The 19,436-nt window shown below is 42.3% G+C and overlaps 1 protein-coding gene across 2 annotated transcripts in view; it reads left to right on the plus strand.

Moving 5' to 3' along the window:
* Positions 1-1,959: 1,959 nt before the first annotated feature.
* Positions 1,960-19,436, plus strand: part of ppp2r5b (protein phosphatase 2, regulatory subunit B', beta) — a 49,843-nt gene continuing 32,366 nt past the window's right edge. For both annotated transcript variants that reach the window (XM_080903550.1, XM_080903551.1), the window contains exon 1: positions 1,960-3,421. In XM_080903550.1, coding sequence (XP_080759676.1) covers positions 3,229-3,421 — 193 coding nt within the window. In that variant the 5' untranslated portion in view covers positions 1,960-3,228. The remainder of the gene's footprint in view (positions 3,422-19,436) is intronic.

Here is a 19,436-nt window from a genome sequence, read left to right on the forward strand (position 1 = left end):
TAGGGGACAAGGGTGTAATGTAAAGCAAAGGACGCATGCGCAGTTACAGCACTTACTGCACTGTAGTCTCTATGAGATAAAATAGGCTTGTGTGTGTTTATGGGGAGAAAATCAGTGTGTGTGTGACTTTGAGAAACAGATGAAAGGCGCGGATAAATGCGCCTTTAAATGCACGTGCGTGTGTGCTTACACGAGAGAGTGAGCGCGAGCAAGTGGCTGAGCGGGCTGAAGAACAATGGATGGGACTTGATCCTCAAAGCCAGCTTCACCTCAAATAGGAGGAGAGCAAAATGGGGGAAAAGGGAGGGGGAGGAATGGGGGGGAGGCGGTGAGCGTCAAAGCGGTGCACTGATGGAGGATAGGAGGGGATATTTCTTTACTGGATGAAACGGCAGTGAGAAAGCCAAAGGTGGTGCGGCAAGAGCAGGAACGCCGATGAAACACCTGCTTATAATCGAGCGGCTTTAAAAAGCCAGGGCCGGCCACGCGTAAATAAAGGCAAATAAATAAATAACTCCATCATATAGCGTCATCCGCAGCTCACTCCTCTCTCTCCTTGCACCACCTCAAGGCTGAGGAACCTGCGTCAAGACGCGGAGAGTGAGACGAGGCAGCATCTGCTCAGCGCTTTCAAAATAAAATCTTTATTTTTTATTTTTATTTTTTTGCTGGCTGAGCCTGTACTCCGCAGTGAAAAATGCCAGAGAAGATTCATCATAGCTGACCGCCTTAGTGCTTAGTGCCTGTACACGAAAAGAAGTTAAACATGTTGGATTTTCTCTGTTAACCATGAAAGTATCTGTGTAGAACAGAACGAGTAAGAAGTTCTTTCTGCGCATCCATTATACTTATAAAGAAAGAATTCCTGAGCTCAGTTTTTATTTGGTACATCTTGCTGTTGTTGTCTAGACTGAACTAGAGAAATCAAAAAGAGACTTTCAACCTTGCTTTCATCTCTACCTGCACGTTAATGCTTCAGTCCAATAGCACTGCAGTTACCAAAGTAACCAGGCTTATTGACATCCATGATGATCCTGAGGAGCTGTCTTAAGGGGTTGCCGTATTAAAATCTATTTAGATCTCTGAAGTTTCCTTTTTTGTGACTACACAGAAGCCCTTAGGCTCCACCAGTAACCCTCACAGGCTAAAACAGCTTTTAGGTCTGAAAAGTTAAGCCACAATTGCTCTCACAATTACTCCTCTGGTTGTAAAGCAGAAGTACAGTTGTTTAGAATTACCTGGGACCAGGGACTAGAGGTCAAGGCCACTAGTTTCCAGTCTTATTTATTAAAGGGTGACGTTCATTTTATAAATTATGGTCACAGTTAAGGCATTTAGAAAAGTTTTGTGAAAATATATCGTTAATCAAAAAGATTTTTGGGATTCACTTATCATTAATACAGCCGTTCACACTGACCGAGTAATTTTGCTGGATGAATTTGCAGCATTTAATTTTTGAACAAAGCTCAATTTCCAGATCCAGACACACAGATTTAACCAATCAGATCACTGCATTTGGCAACAAGTGCACTTGTACTTCTTGTAGCGTGCACCGGTACAACATACACAACTATATGGAAATAGCAAAATAATACTACTGGATGCTGCAGAGTCTCAAAGCACCTTAACGGCGAGCATTAATAAAAGTGACTGTGTGATGATGTTGCGGCGCTGGTGTACTGGCCTTATTGGCCATTATTATTGTTACTCTTTATTCTTTTGTGATTTTCAAGTAGCTGCTGATATAGAATAGGAAACGTCACTGACAAAAAGTGACGTCAGTTTGTCTACTATCATCTTTTATGTACAGTCTATGAAAAGGGGCTTGATTTCCGCAATCCAGACACACGCTTGCACAGGTAGCCTATTTTATTTTGAAAGTCATGAAGCTTCATTTCCGGTATGTTTCCGACTCATCGCGTGCATGTTGACGCAGCTCATTGAGTCGCTGTAGGACAACCGGATAACGGGAACGGAGAAGGGGGTACAGGAGGAAAAAAAAAAAAAAAAAAACCGCGTCAGTGTGTCAGACGCAGACGGTTTTGCTATTGTATAACACAGGCCTTCAGCTTTTCCTCTGCCGGCTGCCCCTGCGCGGAGGAGCGGCCTCTTTTTTCTTTCGTTTACCTTTTTTCCCTGTCCTCTGACCGCGGAGGGAGACGCCGAGCGGAGCTGCGGGGCTCGCCGTTACATCGGAGGACCTGCACATGTCGGTGCGGTGAGGGACCGCTTGTTTCCCCGCCCTGATACGGTTGAAGGAAGGCAGGAGGAGGAGGAGGCTGAGTGGACTATAACATCTTTAGCCTTCAAAGAAATCAAAGAAAAAAAAAAGAAATATCAGGTTTTAACGGTTTAAAGAAGGACCCATTACAGAGGGGGGGAAACGAGGCAGGAGGACAACAGTGATGCCGCAGCTGAAGTGGGCCCAGATTGATGATTTTATGATATCATCATTCACCGCCAGGACCGAGCACTGATTTTTATTGATAAAAAAAATCGAGGAGAAGAAGCTGTGAAGTGGCACGGAGGGCGTTTGTTTGCGTCTGATCCGGATAAACAGGAGGTGCTTTTTGTCTTTATTTTTTAAGCCTATCAGGAGCTCAGCTGCTTGATATCATACAGCAAATAAACATCCAAATCCAGGCTGATGACTTAGGCGGTGTGTGACGCCAATACAGCAGCAGCAGCAGCAGAGGCGTGTGTGTGTCTGTGTGTGTGTGAGGAGGAGACGCGCCTGTCTGAGCATCATCTGGTAGCTGTTCCAAGCTACTCCTGCACGGCGATGATACACAAGCGATTCTTTTCATCTGTGTGTGAAAAGCTGAAGCTTCGAGGATGATGATGACGATGACGAAGATGCCATTTCCAGTCCGGCTCTGATAGAGACAACGAGGCGCGCAGCACGTGACTGGACCCCTAGAAAATCTAGCTCTCTCTCACCTCTCCTCACCTCTCCTCCGCCTCTGCACCTTTCTCCCCCATCCATACTTTCTATCTCTCACCCCTCTCCTCCTCCTCCCTCCTCCTCCTCCACCACCACCACCCCTGGAGCCGCTTTTTTTTTTTATTCTGATCAGTTGATAATCCATCTGTGATTCAGATAGCCACCCACTCCCCCCTCCACCCTCATCCTCTGCTTTATTCAGCCTTACATCCTCTTAATAAACATTCCCCCTCGTTACACACTCACTCGCAAAAGCATCCACACCACCTCCACCTCCAGCCATCATGGAGACGACCAAGCTGCCTCCGTCCAGCCCGTCCTCGCCGACCACCAGCTTCTCGGTGCCGTCCGCGGAGAAGGTGGATGGCTTCCCACGAAGGTCCATGCGCAGGGCCCGACAGAGGAGGTCCCACAGCTCCTCTCAGTTCCGCTACCAGAGCTCCCAGGTGGAGCTCACCCCGCTGCCCCTGCTCAAAGGTGAGGCTCTGATTCCCCCAAAGCAGCCACAGATCAATGTGAGAAACAACAGCTGGAACATGTGACACTGAGAAAGCTGTGACAGTAAAAGGTCACAGTCAACTCTCTGTGTTTGCCTTCTTTGCTCACCTACATGACTAAAACACAACACACACACTTATCCACTGACTGGTTTCCACTTAAACATGCTCTCCTCTCAGTCCTTGTCAGGTCTGACAGGCGGAGGTGACGGTGGTGGATTTGGTTTATTTAACAGATCTGCTGCCTGTCTTCTTTTGGATATGTAAAAGGTAGGGGTGCAACGATACACAAAATTCACGGTTCGGTTCGGTTCGATACTTTGGTGTCACGGTTCGATATTTTTTCGATACAAAAAAAATGTTCATGCCTTTTTAATTTGTCATTTATTAAAATTATAAATATATATTTTAACTCAAAAGTACAGTTTTTAAATTTAACCCTAACCCTTGTGCGTGTTTTTTATTTTGACAGCGAATGCGCACCTGCGGACCACTTATGTGCAGCCCTGGTTATATAGCTCGTCATATTGCAGCCACAGAAATTCTTTTGTCCATGAAACCATAAAGCTGCACTTTCTTTTTGCCTTATAGTCTGATTTGTCATAACTTCTCCGTTTTGTGGTAAGCTTTTCTTTGGCTGTCACTTCTTCGCCCTGACCTGTCTTATTTGGCTCAGCAGAACTAAAATATATATCTGTCTGTGAAGGTCATCGTAGTCAAATATATATCCTGCTGCTTTTACACGCGCACTCACATAAGCTCAGCGATTCTCTGCGCGATCAACCTCTCACATGTTTAAGCTTGCTGCGGGAGATTTCACTTGTCATGTTTGCATAGTAAGCTACCAATTAATAAGACGATGTCAGAGGAATTGGTGCACAAATTATCATCACTCACAGATCAGTGCTGTCATTGCAAAGTGAAAGCAAAAAAACAAGCGCAAATTCAAACGCGATTTCAATATGTCACATATTGACAGTGGCTCACCGATGCCAATGACATAATTACCCAGCTACATTTCTGAAAGAATGCAAAAGCATTGACATATATTTTTCCTTCCTACAATAGCCCGACGGGCAGGGCAGAGATAGATTTTGGTAGCCCGACTGAAAAGATCGCTAGCTCCAGGACGTCGGGCTAGCGATATTGCAAGCCTTGTATCTGATTGAGGAATCACTCATCTTTGGAAAAGAGAGTTTATTACAGAGAAATGTCTCTTTCCAAAAATTTGCTTGTTTTTTTTCTGCTTCCACTTGTCTTTGCACTAGGATGATGTCGGAGTAAATGTGAAGTCATATTCGTTGTGTTCCCACTAGTGCTTTCAGGTTAATCTCGTTGAAATGACCTTAACGCCACAACACGGCAAATCTCCGTTAACGAGCTACCGCCGATCGCCCCGTGCATGGGGCTAGACGGCCAACACGTTAACGAGCTAACTGCGCTAACACACTAGTTCCCACCCATGTAATTGAGCATTGCATGGCACATCCAACATACTGTTTTACTTTAGTCCATGACTCGCTTACCTTCAGGGTCATACGTCACATGAAAACCAAAATAATTCCAAACGCCAGATCTGAATGAGGGTGGGGGAGGTCCATGTTACAAGGAGAGCTTAACTTCTGTCTCGCTAGCTTGCCCTGCGCTCTTCCTTCTGACGATGCTGTCTGTGTTGAGCGCTCAGTGAATCTGCGTTCGACTACTCCGCCTAGGCTGCACTGTCGAGCCTAGGCGGAGTAGTCGAACGCAGATTCACTGAGCGCTCAACACAGACAGCATCGTCAGAAGGAAAGTTGATAAAATAAATTAAAAATGTATTATTGTTCGATACATATGCGTACCGAACCGAAAGCACTGTATCGAACGGTTCAATATCGATACGAATATCGTTGCACCCCTAGTAAAAGGCCTGTTGTTGTTGTTTTTGCTGTTGTTGTTATTCTTCTTCTCCTCTGTGCTGGGACAAACAGTCCTTTTCATTAGCAGTTAATAGATTAACATGTGTCATGCATATTTCCCCCCTCCTGTCAAATGTCGGAAACAAGTGAAAAAATGACCATCGCAGTATTTCACAGCCAAATAATAACAGAATCAGTTTAAGGTCCTTTTAAAGCAGCAGTGAATTTTTGCAGTGGAGGAGCAGAAGTAGTCCGTGCATTGAATCATCGTTGCATTTCTGTCCTTTAGGTGGTTTTGAGATGTGACTGTTTCTCAGTCAGGTGACAGTGAAGTGTCTGTTTTTTTGTTTGAGACGAGCTCTCATCAGACCGTATGCTTCCTTTTGAGCTTTTTTATAATTTGTCTTTTGTTTTCTTGAAGATGAATTGCTTGCATGGAGTCACTTCATTTGCATTGACCACTTTCACCCACACTAAGCAAACCCATCCAACATGTGCTTGTCTTCTTGATTGGCTGATAGTGGGGTGGGGCGGGGGGGATGAGAGAAGAGTCTCTCCATCATGAGGCCTCTCCCCTTGACGGTCACTGTCAGTAAGACTGCCTCGGTGAATAGACCTCGGGTTGTAAAATCTGTGAAACGCCAAAGATGTTGACATTCAGGCTGGTGCAGCATCCACCATGAAGGCAGGCAGAGCTGCGCTATTTGCAGGTCTGTCGTTGCCATAGCTGTAATCCCAGAGCTGCAGTTACTACACAGAGGCCAATTTGATCTGTGCAGGCGTGTTGTGGCCTTTTAGATTCAAGCCCCGGGGATGCAAATGCACCACCCTGCATATTCTGTATATTCTACCTGCCTGGGTGAAGCCTCCTGGTCAAGCCACTAGGCATGGCCTGCTTTACGTGTGCATTAATGTTTGCGGTGGCTAAAGATTGTTTCTGTTTATCTTTTATAATGAAGATTTGTTTCTTAGCCCAGCCTGGAATTGGTGCATCCCAACATCATACTGTGGAAAACCTGTGATTGGAATAGCTAAATGAATATGCAGTGGACTGTAAAGTAAAACAAAGATAGTAAAGTGAAGTAAATGCATGGATTCATGGATGATAGAATTTTCTGAATCCAGCTGTCAGCTCTGAGCTTTAGCTGTTTGAATGTCTTTGGTTTGTGGATGCTTGGTTTTGTTCTTGAACAGTAACGGGCGTAAAAAGAGTTCACTGACATTATGGCTTTTCTATAAACGTGCTGCAGCATTGATTTCATGCACAGGTTCTTTAACAGCAGATATTTTCTTGCTAGGCTTTGTGTTTAGGCAGCGAGTACACGTTAGAGCTGGCCAGATCAATAAATTTGTACTTTGCTTCACTCAGTCAACAAACCCCATCGCTTCATGTTCCGTCCTTTTTATATACGTTCTTGCTCTTCTCTGGCTTCGTGGCTTTACTCCTGTCTCTCTCGTTTGCGTGTACAGTACAAAAGCAGGTTGCATGTGCTCGTGTGTCCTTCTGACCCTTCTTTATAAGGTTACTCCCCCTTTCACTTAGCCTGCAATCTCTTCCCATTAACCCTCTGAAAAGAAGACCTCTGTGCTTTCAGAGGAGGCGTGAGCTGTGTGCGCCTGCGTTTTAACTTCTTCTGAAGCACGTGAGCGAGGGGTGTGTGCAGCAAGGTGATAAGAGGTTTTTACCGCATCAGTACAGCGCCTTTGGTTGAGGTGGGTCTCTGCACATGTCCTGTAGAAGTCCCAGTTACTGGACTACTGCTGCTGCACTGTTTCTGGACCCCCTTGAGGAACTGATAGTAAGATTCTGCAGCAGGAGAAGCATCTGGTGTGGGGAAGTCTCTAACGGGAAGTATGTAGGCCAAGTGTAGACAGACTTGTGGGTGTTTTTCCCTCCAGGGAGTCACATTCTCTTTGTTAATTTGAACTCCTCCTCCTGCTTCTTGCACTCGAAGCTCTGAGCAAAGCTTCATCTCATTCTTGTGACATGACAGAAATGAAACTGGAAGACCTGACATTTAACAGCAAACTAGAATATATCATAGAAATACACATTTTTAGCAGTGTTTAAGCTGAGCAACAGTCAACTATTCTGGCTCACACAGAAAGCCCCCAGGTTGGATTCAAACCTAGGCCCTTCTTGCTGTGGGGCAACAGCGCTAACCTTCCCGCCTCTGTGGCTGTTTCTGTGTTAGTTTTGTAACAGTCTGTTTGTCCAGGGTGTCCTTCACCTCTCGCCCTGTGGCATCTGGGGTAGGCTCAAGCACCCCCACAACCCTGATTTGGATCAGTGGAATGGATGGATGGCTTAGAGCAGAAATATAGAGAACCAAGGACTTTTTTAAAACATGTGCTTGATTTTGCTTCAAAACAACTTATTTGCACATGGAACCGTATATTTTCACTAAAAGCTCTCAGTAGCTTAAAGCCAACTCTCTCGTTAGTGGTATTCAAAAGGCATTGCAGTGAAAAGTGAGTCACTAAATGTAAAATAGCAAACATACAAAAGGGAGGTTTTGGGAAATTTGAATGAAAAACAACATTTTCAACTGAGTTCAGAGATTATGAATGACTGGACAGCAGGAATGATCTAACAGCGTGTCTTTTTCAGGTCAGAAGCCTTAAACAGGCCAGTCCTCTGGTCTCTTCCGATCCACGATCTGTAGTATTATCGTGTAAAGTTCCTCAAGCTGTTAGCTGATCTCTGAGAGGTTCATTTCCTCACTGACCATATTAATGGTCCCTTTTAGCATGGAATCCATTCATAGCTTTGCGATCTGAGTAGCCTGTGAAATATATCTGTCTTAAAAATATCTTTTTTTGTGGGTTAGACGAAGACAAAGTTCAGTCCAGAATCAATGCAGATCTCTAAGAACAGCAAGTGTAGCGAGGTGGACAGCAAATGTCTAGAAGTTGAGTTGTATTTGGACTTTTATTGAGTCACGTGGGATGGAGGGAAATGATTATCACAGTTATTTTGATCAATATCAATCACTAAATATAGTGCAAAAATGCTTTTACTTCACTGTCATGTAAACTGTTTGCACATTTGCTGCACCATTCCTTTGCAGCAGAATAAATTTGCTCCTCTTTATTTATCTAAATTCAGAGCATCTCATTGAAGAAAAGTATGAAATATAAATCGTACCAAAGCTTAATGCAAAATTAAATCAACAGAGCTGCTTCACTTTAACACTGTGCTGCAGCCCTGTGAGTTTATCTTTGCAGACGAATGTGTGTTTGTGCGTCTCCTAGAAGCAAAATACATTCGTGGTGCCTGCAGGATGAATGTAAATAAAATAAACTTGAAACTTGTGTATGCCTTTCCACTTCTCCTGTGATCTTTGCCATCAGCGCAGGTTTGCAGAAAAAGGCGAAAACATCTTTTTTGTCCAGTGTCTTGACCATTTTGCTGAAGTCGTCGTTATTTACTGATTATCGATCACGTATTGTGCCATATCTTGCAAACTGGGATGCGATTGTTTTACTGACTTCAGTTCAGACTTCATCTTTGTGGGTGGTGTTGACACGCCGACATGCTGTGCAGCCTCCTTTTCCTGGACGTGCGAGTTTGTGTCGGATGCTGCGCCGTTTCTCTTTGGCCTCGTGCACTGGTCGTGCTGCAGATTGTGGCGTGTTTTTAGACGGCTGACTAACTTGTGTTTCTTTGCAGTGCAGCCACGTGGCGCCCTTATGATTTCTTCTTGGTTAACGTCTCTTGCCCTAAATCTGAATTATTTCCAAACAACAGATGACGATCTGCTTCAAGGGACAAGCTCTTCACCTTCTGCTGTGCCACAAATTTGAATTTTGTGTCAGTGCTGTGTTATCTGTTGCATATCATGGAGGTCAAGCGTGCTCAGGGAACTCCACACTGTGCGGTCCAGGGAACAGCTGTGATTGGCACATGCAGGCACAGTATCAGGCGCCGATTTAGGGAGCGCTTGATTTGCCTTTGCTTTGCGTTTTGTTGGCAGAGCATGCAGTTTTAGTATTGCTCAGTCATTTTTATTTATTTTAATGAACCAAAATTGTGATTGAGATTAAAGCTCAGCTGTCCAGCCCTACTTGGAGGTGGGTTGCAAAGCAGCTTGCAATTTTTAAGCAGTTCTAGACCTGCTAAAGCAGTTTATATAACATACAATTTATGAGTTACATTATTAGATGTGTAGACAGGTATCAGCTAATCTAAGGTTGCTGGATTTTAAAAAATGCTGGCAATGGACCATAATTAGCACCACATACTGATGCTGTAATCAGTCATATTAACTGTTACGGCGAATTTCACAGATATGACATAAATACATGTATAAAGCAGACTGGTTAAACTTTAGTGTAAGGGAGCAACTACCTTGCTAGTGTTTTGTTGAACAAGGTATTGACTTGTGATTGAGATTCAGGGCTGGTGATTTGACGTCGAAGTGTTTCTTGAATTACAAGATGAAGGAGTGTTATTAATATTATTCTTCAGATAGTTAGGGATAAATCAGACAAATTAAAGACTACTATGAAGGTTTTTTTGCATTAAAGATGAATAATGTGAGATAAACACATGAGACTTGTGTAAACAGGGAGCTGATCTGGAACACTGAACTGGCTAATAAAAGAGTAGCAGGCACAGCCAAGAAAGTCAATTAATCCACAGATGAAGGGTGAAGGATACTGGGTCCCTATAATCCTTTTTTACAGTGTATTCATAGTTGGCCTGCAGCATGCATGTGCGCACGTACACTCACACACAAACACAGGCATTTCACTGCTCTCTGGGCGCTGTGCTTTAGGACTGGTTCTTCAAAGCGGCTGCTTCGATGTGCAGAGGACATTTGGTCTAAATAGAAACGCCTTTTTAAAACGTGAAATTTATGATTTGTTAAATCCTTTACTAGCAAAAGACTCTTTTTAAAAAAAGATCCAGGAATACTTTTTTTAAGAACAGCTGACACAACCTCACATTTCTGTTCCACTTTCATGAAATCATGATATTAGACATCCCCTTTATTGCAATTAGCACGTGCTCTTGTTTTGAGTGGTTCTGCTTCATTAAAATCTAAATTCTCCTGTTAAAACTGTGCTTTAACAGCAAAGTTTTAAATAGATGTCAATAATTAGCGTTCACAAATGAGATCCGGTTCAATTTCAGCAAAAGCAGGTGATTATAAAGTCAGAGAACCAGCATATCAGCACATACAGAGCCAACAGACCGGCATCAGCGATGTTTTAGACACGGTGAAAGCACTGCCTTCCTTTCCGCTCTCTCCACACTTTCATCATTGCATTAAAAAATTATAAAACACTTGAGGATGGTGTCCAGTAAAGACGCTGGGAGTTAATGGTTTGGGAACGTAGCCAAGTGGATCTAACTGTCCGCGGTCCTCTCTTCCCTGTTTCCTTTTGTAAAATACCCGAATCAGTCTGAAAGTGAGCAGCACATGGTAGCTCTCTACCTACCTAACCACCCATCCATCCATTAGTCGATGAGCAATCCAAATCCTAAAGAAGTCATTTTGCAGGAAACCAAGTCACTAAAATGAGTGAAAAATATAGATTAATTGACTGGTAAGAAAGTAAGAACTGATCAAATTAATCACCATTAAAGGTTAAACATTGTCCATGTAGATATTTGAGCTCTTTGAAGCTCTTATATCAACCTCTTTAATAACTGAAGCTTTTTTAAATGCTGATAACATGTTTGTGACTTTCTGCTGTGCAGAGCACATAGACCAGGGGTGTCGAACTCCAGGCCTCGAGGGCTGGTGTCCTGCAGGTTTTAGATATCACCCTGTTTCAACACACCAATATCAAATGATTAGTTCATTATCAGGCTTCTGGAGAACTTCAAGACATGTTGAGGAGGTAATTTAGCCATTTAAATCAGCTGTGATGGATCAAGGACACATCTAAAACCTGCAGGACACCGGCCCTCGAGGCCTGGAGTTCGACACCTGTGACATAGACTATAACAATGGATAGTCACCGTAACGTCACCCTCTGGGTCAGTAAAATCCAATATGAAGCTTCAGGAAAAGTATTTTTCCGGTTCCATCTCAGTGTTTTGAAACTGGACATGATGAGCGAGGGTGGATCCGACTGAGGAACTGAGAGATACTGTGCACTCATTGGCTCGTTGACTTGTCAGTTGCTTGGTAGACATGCCATACTGTTTTTATTATCCTTTTTTACTCTAGCAGGGATCAAGAATTAAGAAAACAGACATCATGCAGTACTATAGGATAGGATTTGAAACTAAACTCATCAGGAGAGTGTTCACTAAGGTCAAAGAGCAAAGATGTTGAGGCTCGTTTTCCAACAGACTTCTTAACAGATCTGTCCGCCAGAGGGAGTTGGCCTTTGCTAGCCATTAGAAAGAATAGCGGTTTAAACCACTTAACTCAATGGCAGAACATTGCACACACATACAGTCAGGTTAGTGTTGCATGTAGGGGTGGGGTTGATATATAGCGTGGTATGGCAATATTTTGTGTGGCGATATTGTATTAATGCATAGACGCCGAATATCAATACTTTATTAGATACATTTGATTTTATGTGTCATGTGATTGCCACCTCTATTAGCAACACCACTGCTAGCACCATAGACTCCATGATTTATGGATTCAGGTTCATTTACAATGACTGTATGGTAGATGCCAGCTGTGTTTTGCCAGGCTTTTATTCGTCTCACTTTCCACCTTTCTTGTATACAACTTCCTGTCACATAGTGAGAGTGGTGCTGCTGTCTGATGGGACTATACTGCTGGCTAAGGGCATCTAAGAACAACAGTTAATTGCTGTTGCACATAAATGAATATGGATAATTAGCTTAACCTATTAGTATTTCTGGTGCCAACAGAGGGCAAAAATATTTAATCGTCTAATTAATTGCACATATCCCTAAAGGGATTCACCAGTCAGATCCAGAGTTTTGGCATTTTTTTCTTTACATATTATAGAAGAATTTGATTGCAGAATTATTAGCTTGGGGTGCCCATTGAGTTTGTCCCGGTTTTAGTCCTCCATTTGCTCAGGTGCACTGCAGTTGCCTGCCTAGATAGAGAACAGGCCGTTAGCTCAATGCTCCTTCACAGTTGCGATGCTCTTCCCTGGGGCCACTGACACCAGCACAGCTCCTCGGTCACGGGTCTTGTGTCGCTGCTGGCAGGCCAACGAGACTAAGGTCACATTCCTGTTCGACATCTAGTCAGCAGACATGCAAACTTGTGATTAAGATTTGTGGCCTTTTCCCACACCAAAGAGAATTTGCACGTATGTGATTCAGGATGATTTTTGAGATTACTGAGCCAGCTGTTGCCATAGATTAAAACAGGAACCTGCAACTGCTGTGAGCAGGCCTGACATCCACTGACCTTGACATCCACTCAGTCTCTGTTCCCTCTGCAGCTAAGTTTTGCACTTTTCTTCCTGTTGCACTTAATATAGTACAGTATACTAGAGGCCTGTGCTTCCACTGTGCTTACGTTCTTGTCTGATTTACAGTAATTCATGTAGGTCATGTACAATCCGCACAACCTCTTTCTCAAACAGACTGAATCGACATGAAGAACAAAACACACCATGAGCAATAACATCAAAGCAGAGGTGCCATTGCTGCTGGTAGAAATATCAACAGTGATTGGTTAAAATGAAATAATATGTGTGCTAATAGAAAAGCCCACATGGTGAATGAAAATAAAAGCACCTGCACTGCAGGACAAATGTTATTACTGTACAGAGAAGTGATGTCCAGATAGCAAATAAGCATGATAGGAGCTAGAGTTTAGGATTAGGTCTTTTTCAGGTTTTACCACCAATCAGAGGGTGCCCCTCCCTGACCCTGGTTCTGCTGGAGCTTTCTTCCTGCTAAAAGGGAGTTTTTCCTTCCCACTGTCACCAAAGTGCTTGCTTGATTATTAGGCTTTTCTCTCTATTATTGTAGGGTCTTTATCTTACAGTAAGGCGACTGTTGTTGTCATTTGATGCCATATAAATAAGTTAAAGTCGAAATTGTGGTTTTACTATGCAGCAGATCAACAATCATGTTCTGAGCTGCCCGAAAAATGTTCCCAAGGTCTGAGTGTGCGTGACTGTGTGTGCATCTGCGGGGAGATCATGGGGCTCAAAGAGAAAACACACAAAGCAGACTTTCTGCTCAGCCCGGCCCAGCAGCTCATTCTCCCCCACTTTTACAGCTTACATTGCATATTTGACTGTGGTGAATGATGTAATCCAAACATGGATCAACAGGAGAGCCAAAGTAAAGGGAAGGTCGAAGCTCTTCTTCAAGCCCTGCCCTATGTCTCATTTTCTACTTTTAAAATTAGGGCATAAGCAAACATGTATCTGTATTTGGAAATCACAAGATGATCATACTCGAACTATTCCTGTAAAACGAATGCCACCAGAGGCTCTAGTTTTGCCGTCCCAGTTAGAGGACAATTTGGTCAGGCTCACCATCCTATTGGTAAAACAGCAGCAAATGAAGGGCAAAATAATAATAATAATAATGAAGCATTTGTTTCACCACAGCTGTTTCTTGCAGTCATCCATGGTGTTGGATTTCTGCTCATCAAAAATTGATACCTAGTTGTTTATTATTACCTCCCACACTTATGTGAAAGCAGCAAAACTGCAGCATGCACATATTTCCATGCAAACAGCCGCCCGTGTGCAAACTAGCGTTGGCATTTCTCACTGATATTTGAACCATGCCAAAGAAATATTCTCATAAGCAAATAGCCATGCATGATGTTCTCCGTCCTTGACATTTTCATCACTGGCTGCCAGAAGCAGTGGCTTTTCAAAGGGCTGCTGAGTGTCTTCAAATAACTGAAGACCCTAAAGGATGCTGTGTGAGCTTAGGGAGCGTTAAATCTCCCGTACCTGAACAAAACCCATTCTGCCAGTTGATGTAGCATTTAAGCAGCTCTAAAAGCTACGAAACACCCTGCAGACATGAGACAAGCGCTACAGACAATCGGACTCTGTTTCACAGAGTAACAGATGGTGAGTTGATGCATTGTGGGATAATAGGAAGACCTGAATGTCATTTCATGTTTTGAATAAGTGGTTATGTGAAGTAATAGTTTAGAAGCTCGTGTTCCCCTTTAAGATAAGAAATACTCATCCGCACAGTAGGTAGTCAGTCTTTTTGCAAGTGTGCTTCTTAGCAGCGTTTCATTTGCCTGATTATGTTATCAGCCCACTGAATGCTCTTTACCAGGTCGAAGTATGCTTTTTTAGTGCCTCTGCTTCTGATAGGAAATGCATTTCAAACGCTCCCACTGCTGATTTAGAAAGTACAAAAATACACTGCTGCTTGTGTTTCGTAATGTTCTCGAAAATGGGCCATTTTCACGGCTAACAATGAAGGGATTAGAAGGAAAAAACACGCCGTCAGACATTCATATTGAAATCTTAGAGAAGATGCTAAAATCTAACAGAATAAGAAAATGGTATCTTATGTAGATAGAAAAAGACTGCAGTTTTGTTCAGTATGAGACTTACTGTGTTTGAAGTTAAAAAATAAATAAAGGTTAATATCTGGCAGCGTCACACTCTGCTAATGGGATAAGGACATTTCTTTGAGTTAGAAGATGAATTCTAATAAAAGTCTTACTCTTTCCACTGGTTCAGTGCAAACTGGGCTGGTGATGTACGCTCACCGGCCACTTTGGCTGTTGTATTTAATGTGTGGTCAAGACGACATAATGTACTAGGGCTGGGCCATATCATACCGCTCACGGTAATACCGGTATAATGTCGGGCAACGATAGGAAAATTAAATATCGGGATAGAATATGGGTAAAGCGTGCATGTGCAGTGCCTTAGTTTTCATACGCACATGGCGGAAAAAGCGTGCCGGCGACAGAGAACAAGAAAGGCGAAAGCGGATCGTTGAATGAAACGGATGAACCAGAATTGCTGCAACTTCAGTGGTGTGGAACTGGTTTAGCTTTCGTCCGTCAGATACACAGCAAAGCACTATTTTTGGTAGAGCATGCTAGCGGGCCGTCGTTATTAAAGTGTTTTTTGGAAAATATGGCACACTTAAAATCAATCCTTTGATTTTTCTGAAAATCGACAGTGCCCCTTATAATCCCGTGTGCCTTATGTATGAATTCTGGTTGTGTTTACTGACCTCGAAACAATTTTATGTCGTACACGGCGCTCAAAAATCTGTTAAATGTTTTAGTACGACTTTGCTAAGCTACGAACCCGCACCACTTGATGGATTGTCGGAGCGTTGCGGCTACCGTACTGTGCTTCAACATAATATTACCGTATTATGTGTGTATAACCTCTTTTTAAGTTTTGTGGATATTATACATGGTTATGCTGAGGATATGTCGGTCAATTTCCACTGGAAATGCCTTTTGGTTAAACTGTCAGCAAGGAATTTGCATTTGCACTGTTAACTTTTTATATAACTTTAATGCACATAAAAAACAGCTGCTTGTTTAAGTGAAAATACGTTGATTTATTTATTTTTTTTGCACTAATAAAGTTGTGGAGTTGTAAAGTATTTTGTTTAGTGTCAATTATATCGTCAGTTATATCGTTATCGCAAATTTTCCAATGTATATCGTGATAAATATCTTTGGTCATATCGCCCTGCTCTATAATGTACTTTATTAGGTACTAATAGTGGTACTGGGTTGAACCCTACTTTTAATTCTTCGTGTCATAGATTCAACAAGGTGCAGGAAACATTCTTCACAGACTTTGGTCCATGTTGACATGATAGCATCACACAGTAGCTGCAGGTCTGTGACGTGAATCTGTGGATTGAGATCTGGTGACTGTGGAGGGCGTCTGAGTACAAAGTGAGCTCCTTGTCACGTTCAAGAAACCAGTTTGAAATTATTTTTGGTTTGGTGTTATCCTGCTGGAAGCAGCCATCAGAAGATGGGTACACTGTGGCCATGTAAGGATGGAAATGGTCAATAACAGTACCAACCGGAACCCTCGGTTGTACCATTAAACCACCAGCCCGAACCAGCGATAGGAGGCAGGATGGATACACGCTTTCATGTTGTTTGTTGTGCATTCACAGATGCTCTTCTGCATCTCTTGTTTGTAATGACCTCTGCCATCTAGCTACAGATGGTTGTGTGGGAAAATATAGTAGATCAGCACTTAACTTGAACTTCAGCAGCTCATTTTGATGATATGTACAGAGTTTCTGCCATTTGATTGGCCGATGAGATATTAATGAGCAGTTGAACAAGGGTACCTAATGCGGTGACCGGTAGGTGTAGATAAAAAGCAGCTGTGTAAACCTTTGCGTTAATACGTAGCAGAAAATGGGTAACCTTATAGCAACATAGTGGCTACACTGCGTTGTTTTTCTGTCTCTCTGTTTTAAGAGAGCTGTGGATTGAGAACACAACAATGCATTTCTACCTTGAATCAGAATATTTTATTGATCCTTAAGGAAGTTATGTAAAAGAAAAAGTCTGGCAGCGGTGGGATTCGAACCCACGCCCCCGAAGAGACTGGAGCCTTAATCCAGCGCCTTAGACCGCTCGGCCACGCTACCATGTTGCCTAAGGCGTGCTCTGCAAATGCTGCAACTATGACAGAAGAATTGTAGTTAAATAAAAATGCAGTTTTTTATTTTTTTATACGTATTCTATCATAATTCTCTAATATAAATCACAGTTGCAGCTGCTACTCCCGTAAAGAGTAACTGTATCATGTAAAAACTGACTGGATTACTGACGTCATGTAAACCAGTATCCAGTGTGGTTGAAGTCTTCTGTAATACGAGGTGCAGATGACTCGGAGTATTTCCCCTTCAGTATGGCTGTCTGCTAGATGATTTAAAATCACTTAACATAATAACACATGCAGCTTAGTCAAAGGACAATTTCACTGTCAGCATATTGTTGAAATCGTTTATCTCTTTTTGTCTGCTTTATCTGACGTAAGGTAGTTTAATTCAGTGTCAGACACTCACTTCATTTAGGTAGCTTAAAAAGGATTTATTGTTTTGATATAGCTGATTACCATCAAATGTCATAATAATATTGGCACCTGTGAAGTAGCACTCACTGGTCTGCTGGCTGCTTTTCATTTTTCTTACTGTAACGTCACAAAGCATCACAAAGTATTTTTTTTAATAGAAAGAGGTCGTACCTTCTGCATCTCACAAGCCTGAAGGCAGCATCTGCAGTTGTGGTCACAAGTTAACATACACTCATCAGGGGCGTGATCGTCGTAGCAGTTTTGGGTTTTTAATATTTTCATGATGAACTTTTCTTTTTCCAGGGTGCAACGTACAGCGTCCATCTTTAGTGAATTGGAAAAAAAAATAGAATCGGCACACAAATTTGAATTTTCTCTAATCCATACAGGATTAAATGTATACATGCACCCCCACTGATATATGGTTAAAATGTTGCAGCTGGACCAACTCGATGCTTTGTGGCACTCTGGCTGGATATGTGATCATTGTTGTTGGTAGAACTGGTGGAGATCATTTAAATCTTCTGGTTTCCTGGCACTGAACTGGCTTTAAATCAAATATTGAATAGATTTGAGTTGAATTTAGGACGTCCATTCCAGAAGCTTAATGTTAGCTTGATTTATCTGTTTCAAAACCAGCATTAATGTGTGTTTGTGATCATTGTTCTGTTGGAACACCCGATTGTATCCTAGTTTGAGCCAACAATCCTCCTTCACTATTCTATCCACTTTGTGCGATGTACAAATACCACTGGTAACCAACAGCCCCAGAGCATGCTACCACCATCATGCTTGGTTAGTACTTAAGTCTTAAAGTTTAAAAGCTTCAGCTTCACCCCTTCAAAATTTTTTGTCTCATCTTATCATCAAACTTTCTCCAGAATGCATTTGGCATTGGATTTTGGAGCACTGGCTTCATTCTTGGTCAGGTGATATAAAGTGTGCTTCACCATGGACAGTGAAGCTGGTGTGTTCTAGCAGTTTCCAGTTCATGGCATGAACTGGAAACTTGATGGTTCCTGAGTTGCTCCCGAGGAACCAACTCCTTCACATTTTAAGTGACATTTTGGGTCTTCTTCCAGATCTTGGTACAGAGGTAGACAATTGTTTAGACTAATGACTCTTGAATCTTCACTTTGCCCATCAGGCATCTGGAATGGCCGACCAAAATTCTGATCTCAGCAATCTTGAAAATTTGTTTAAAAGCTTGGTCCGTGACAGGGAACCAACAAAATAAATGAACTCCACCAATCCACAAGAAGATCAGATGGCTACCAAAGTCATCTAATTAAAGTTATCTATTTGATTCTGTATTCAAACTTTAAACTTTTGATTAAACTCCTGTAGATTAGAGAACATTTAATTTAAAATTCAGACTTCTGCACTCACTTCTTGTTTTTTAGTCATCAAAGGTGTCTGCTGTATAATCAGTTAAAAAAAATCCTTAAAAGCCCCAAATTACCGTGACGTTCATGGTCATGATGAGTGTTTATATACATCAGTGGTGCTCTGCTAGTCCATTGATGGCTAATGCTAACAAGGCAAAATGTACTAACCTGTGGAATAAAACTATGGCAGAGGAGTCATAGAGTAGAGACACTTAACCAAACATGTCCATAATTCAATAATATTTACAGTATCTATAAGGTTTACAAATATTAGCTAATATTAGCCACAACAGTGAATGCTGTGCTAGCTCAAAGAGCTAAGCCGAGGTGCACTTTATCCGGCTGTACCTCTGAATCTCCACATTTTCCATTTCCCCTAAAAAAAGCACATGTTTAAGTATTTAAAGTTATCCTTGTGTATTTCATTTTCCTCACTACTCTCATTTTTTTAGGGTTACATACTGTATCTGTCAACGAGGGAAATATTGTCTGTGCAGCGTATCATAACCCCACATGAGCAGCCCCCGTGTTCACATGTTTGTGTTTTATCTTGTCTGGGCTGTGTGTTTGTCCACATTAAAATAATGAATGTACAGAAGGCTCTGTTTTAAATGTGCTGTTTACTGTAAAACATTCACCTTCTCACACAGATTGCATGTGGGCGATTGAATGACTCTCTCTTTCTCTGTGTGTGTGTGTTAGGGCCAGCTGGATGGGCCTTGGTATTGGGTTACAGCAGGCATGG

This window comes from Rhamphochromis sp. 'chilingali' (assembly GCF_963969265.1).
Source record: "Rhamphochromis sp. 'chilingali' genome assembly, chromosome: 1".
Taxonomy (NCBI): Eukaryota; Metazoa; Chordata; class Actinopteri; order Cichliformes; family Cichlidae; genus Rhamphochromis; species Rhamphochromis sp. 'chilingali'.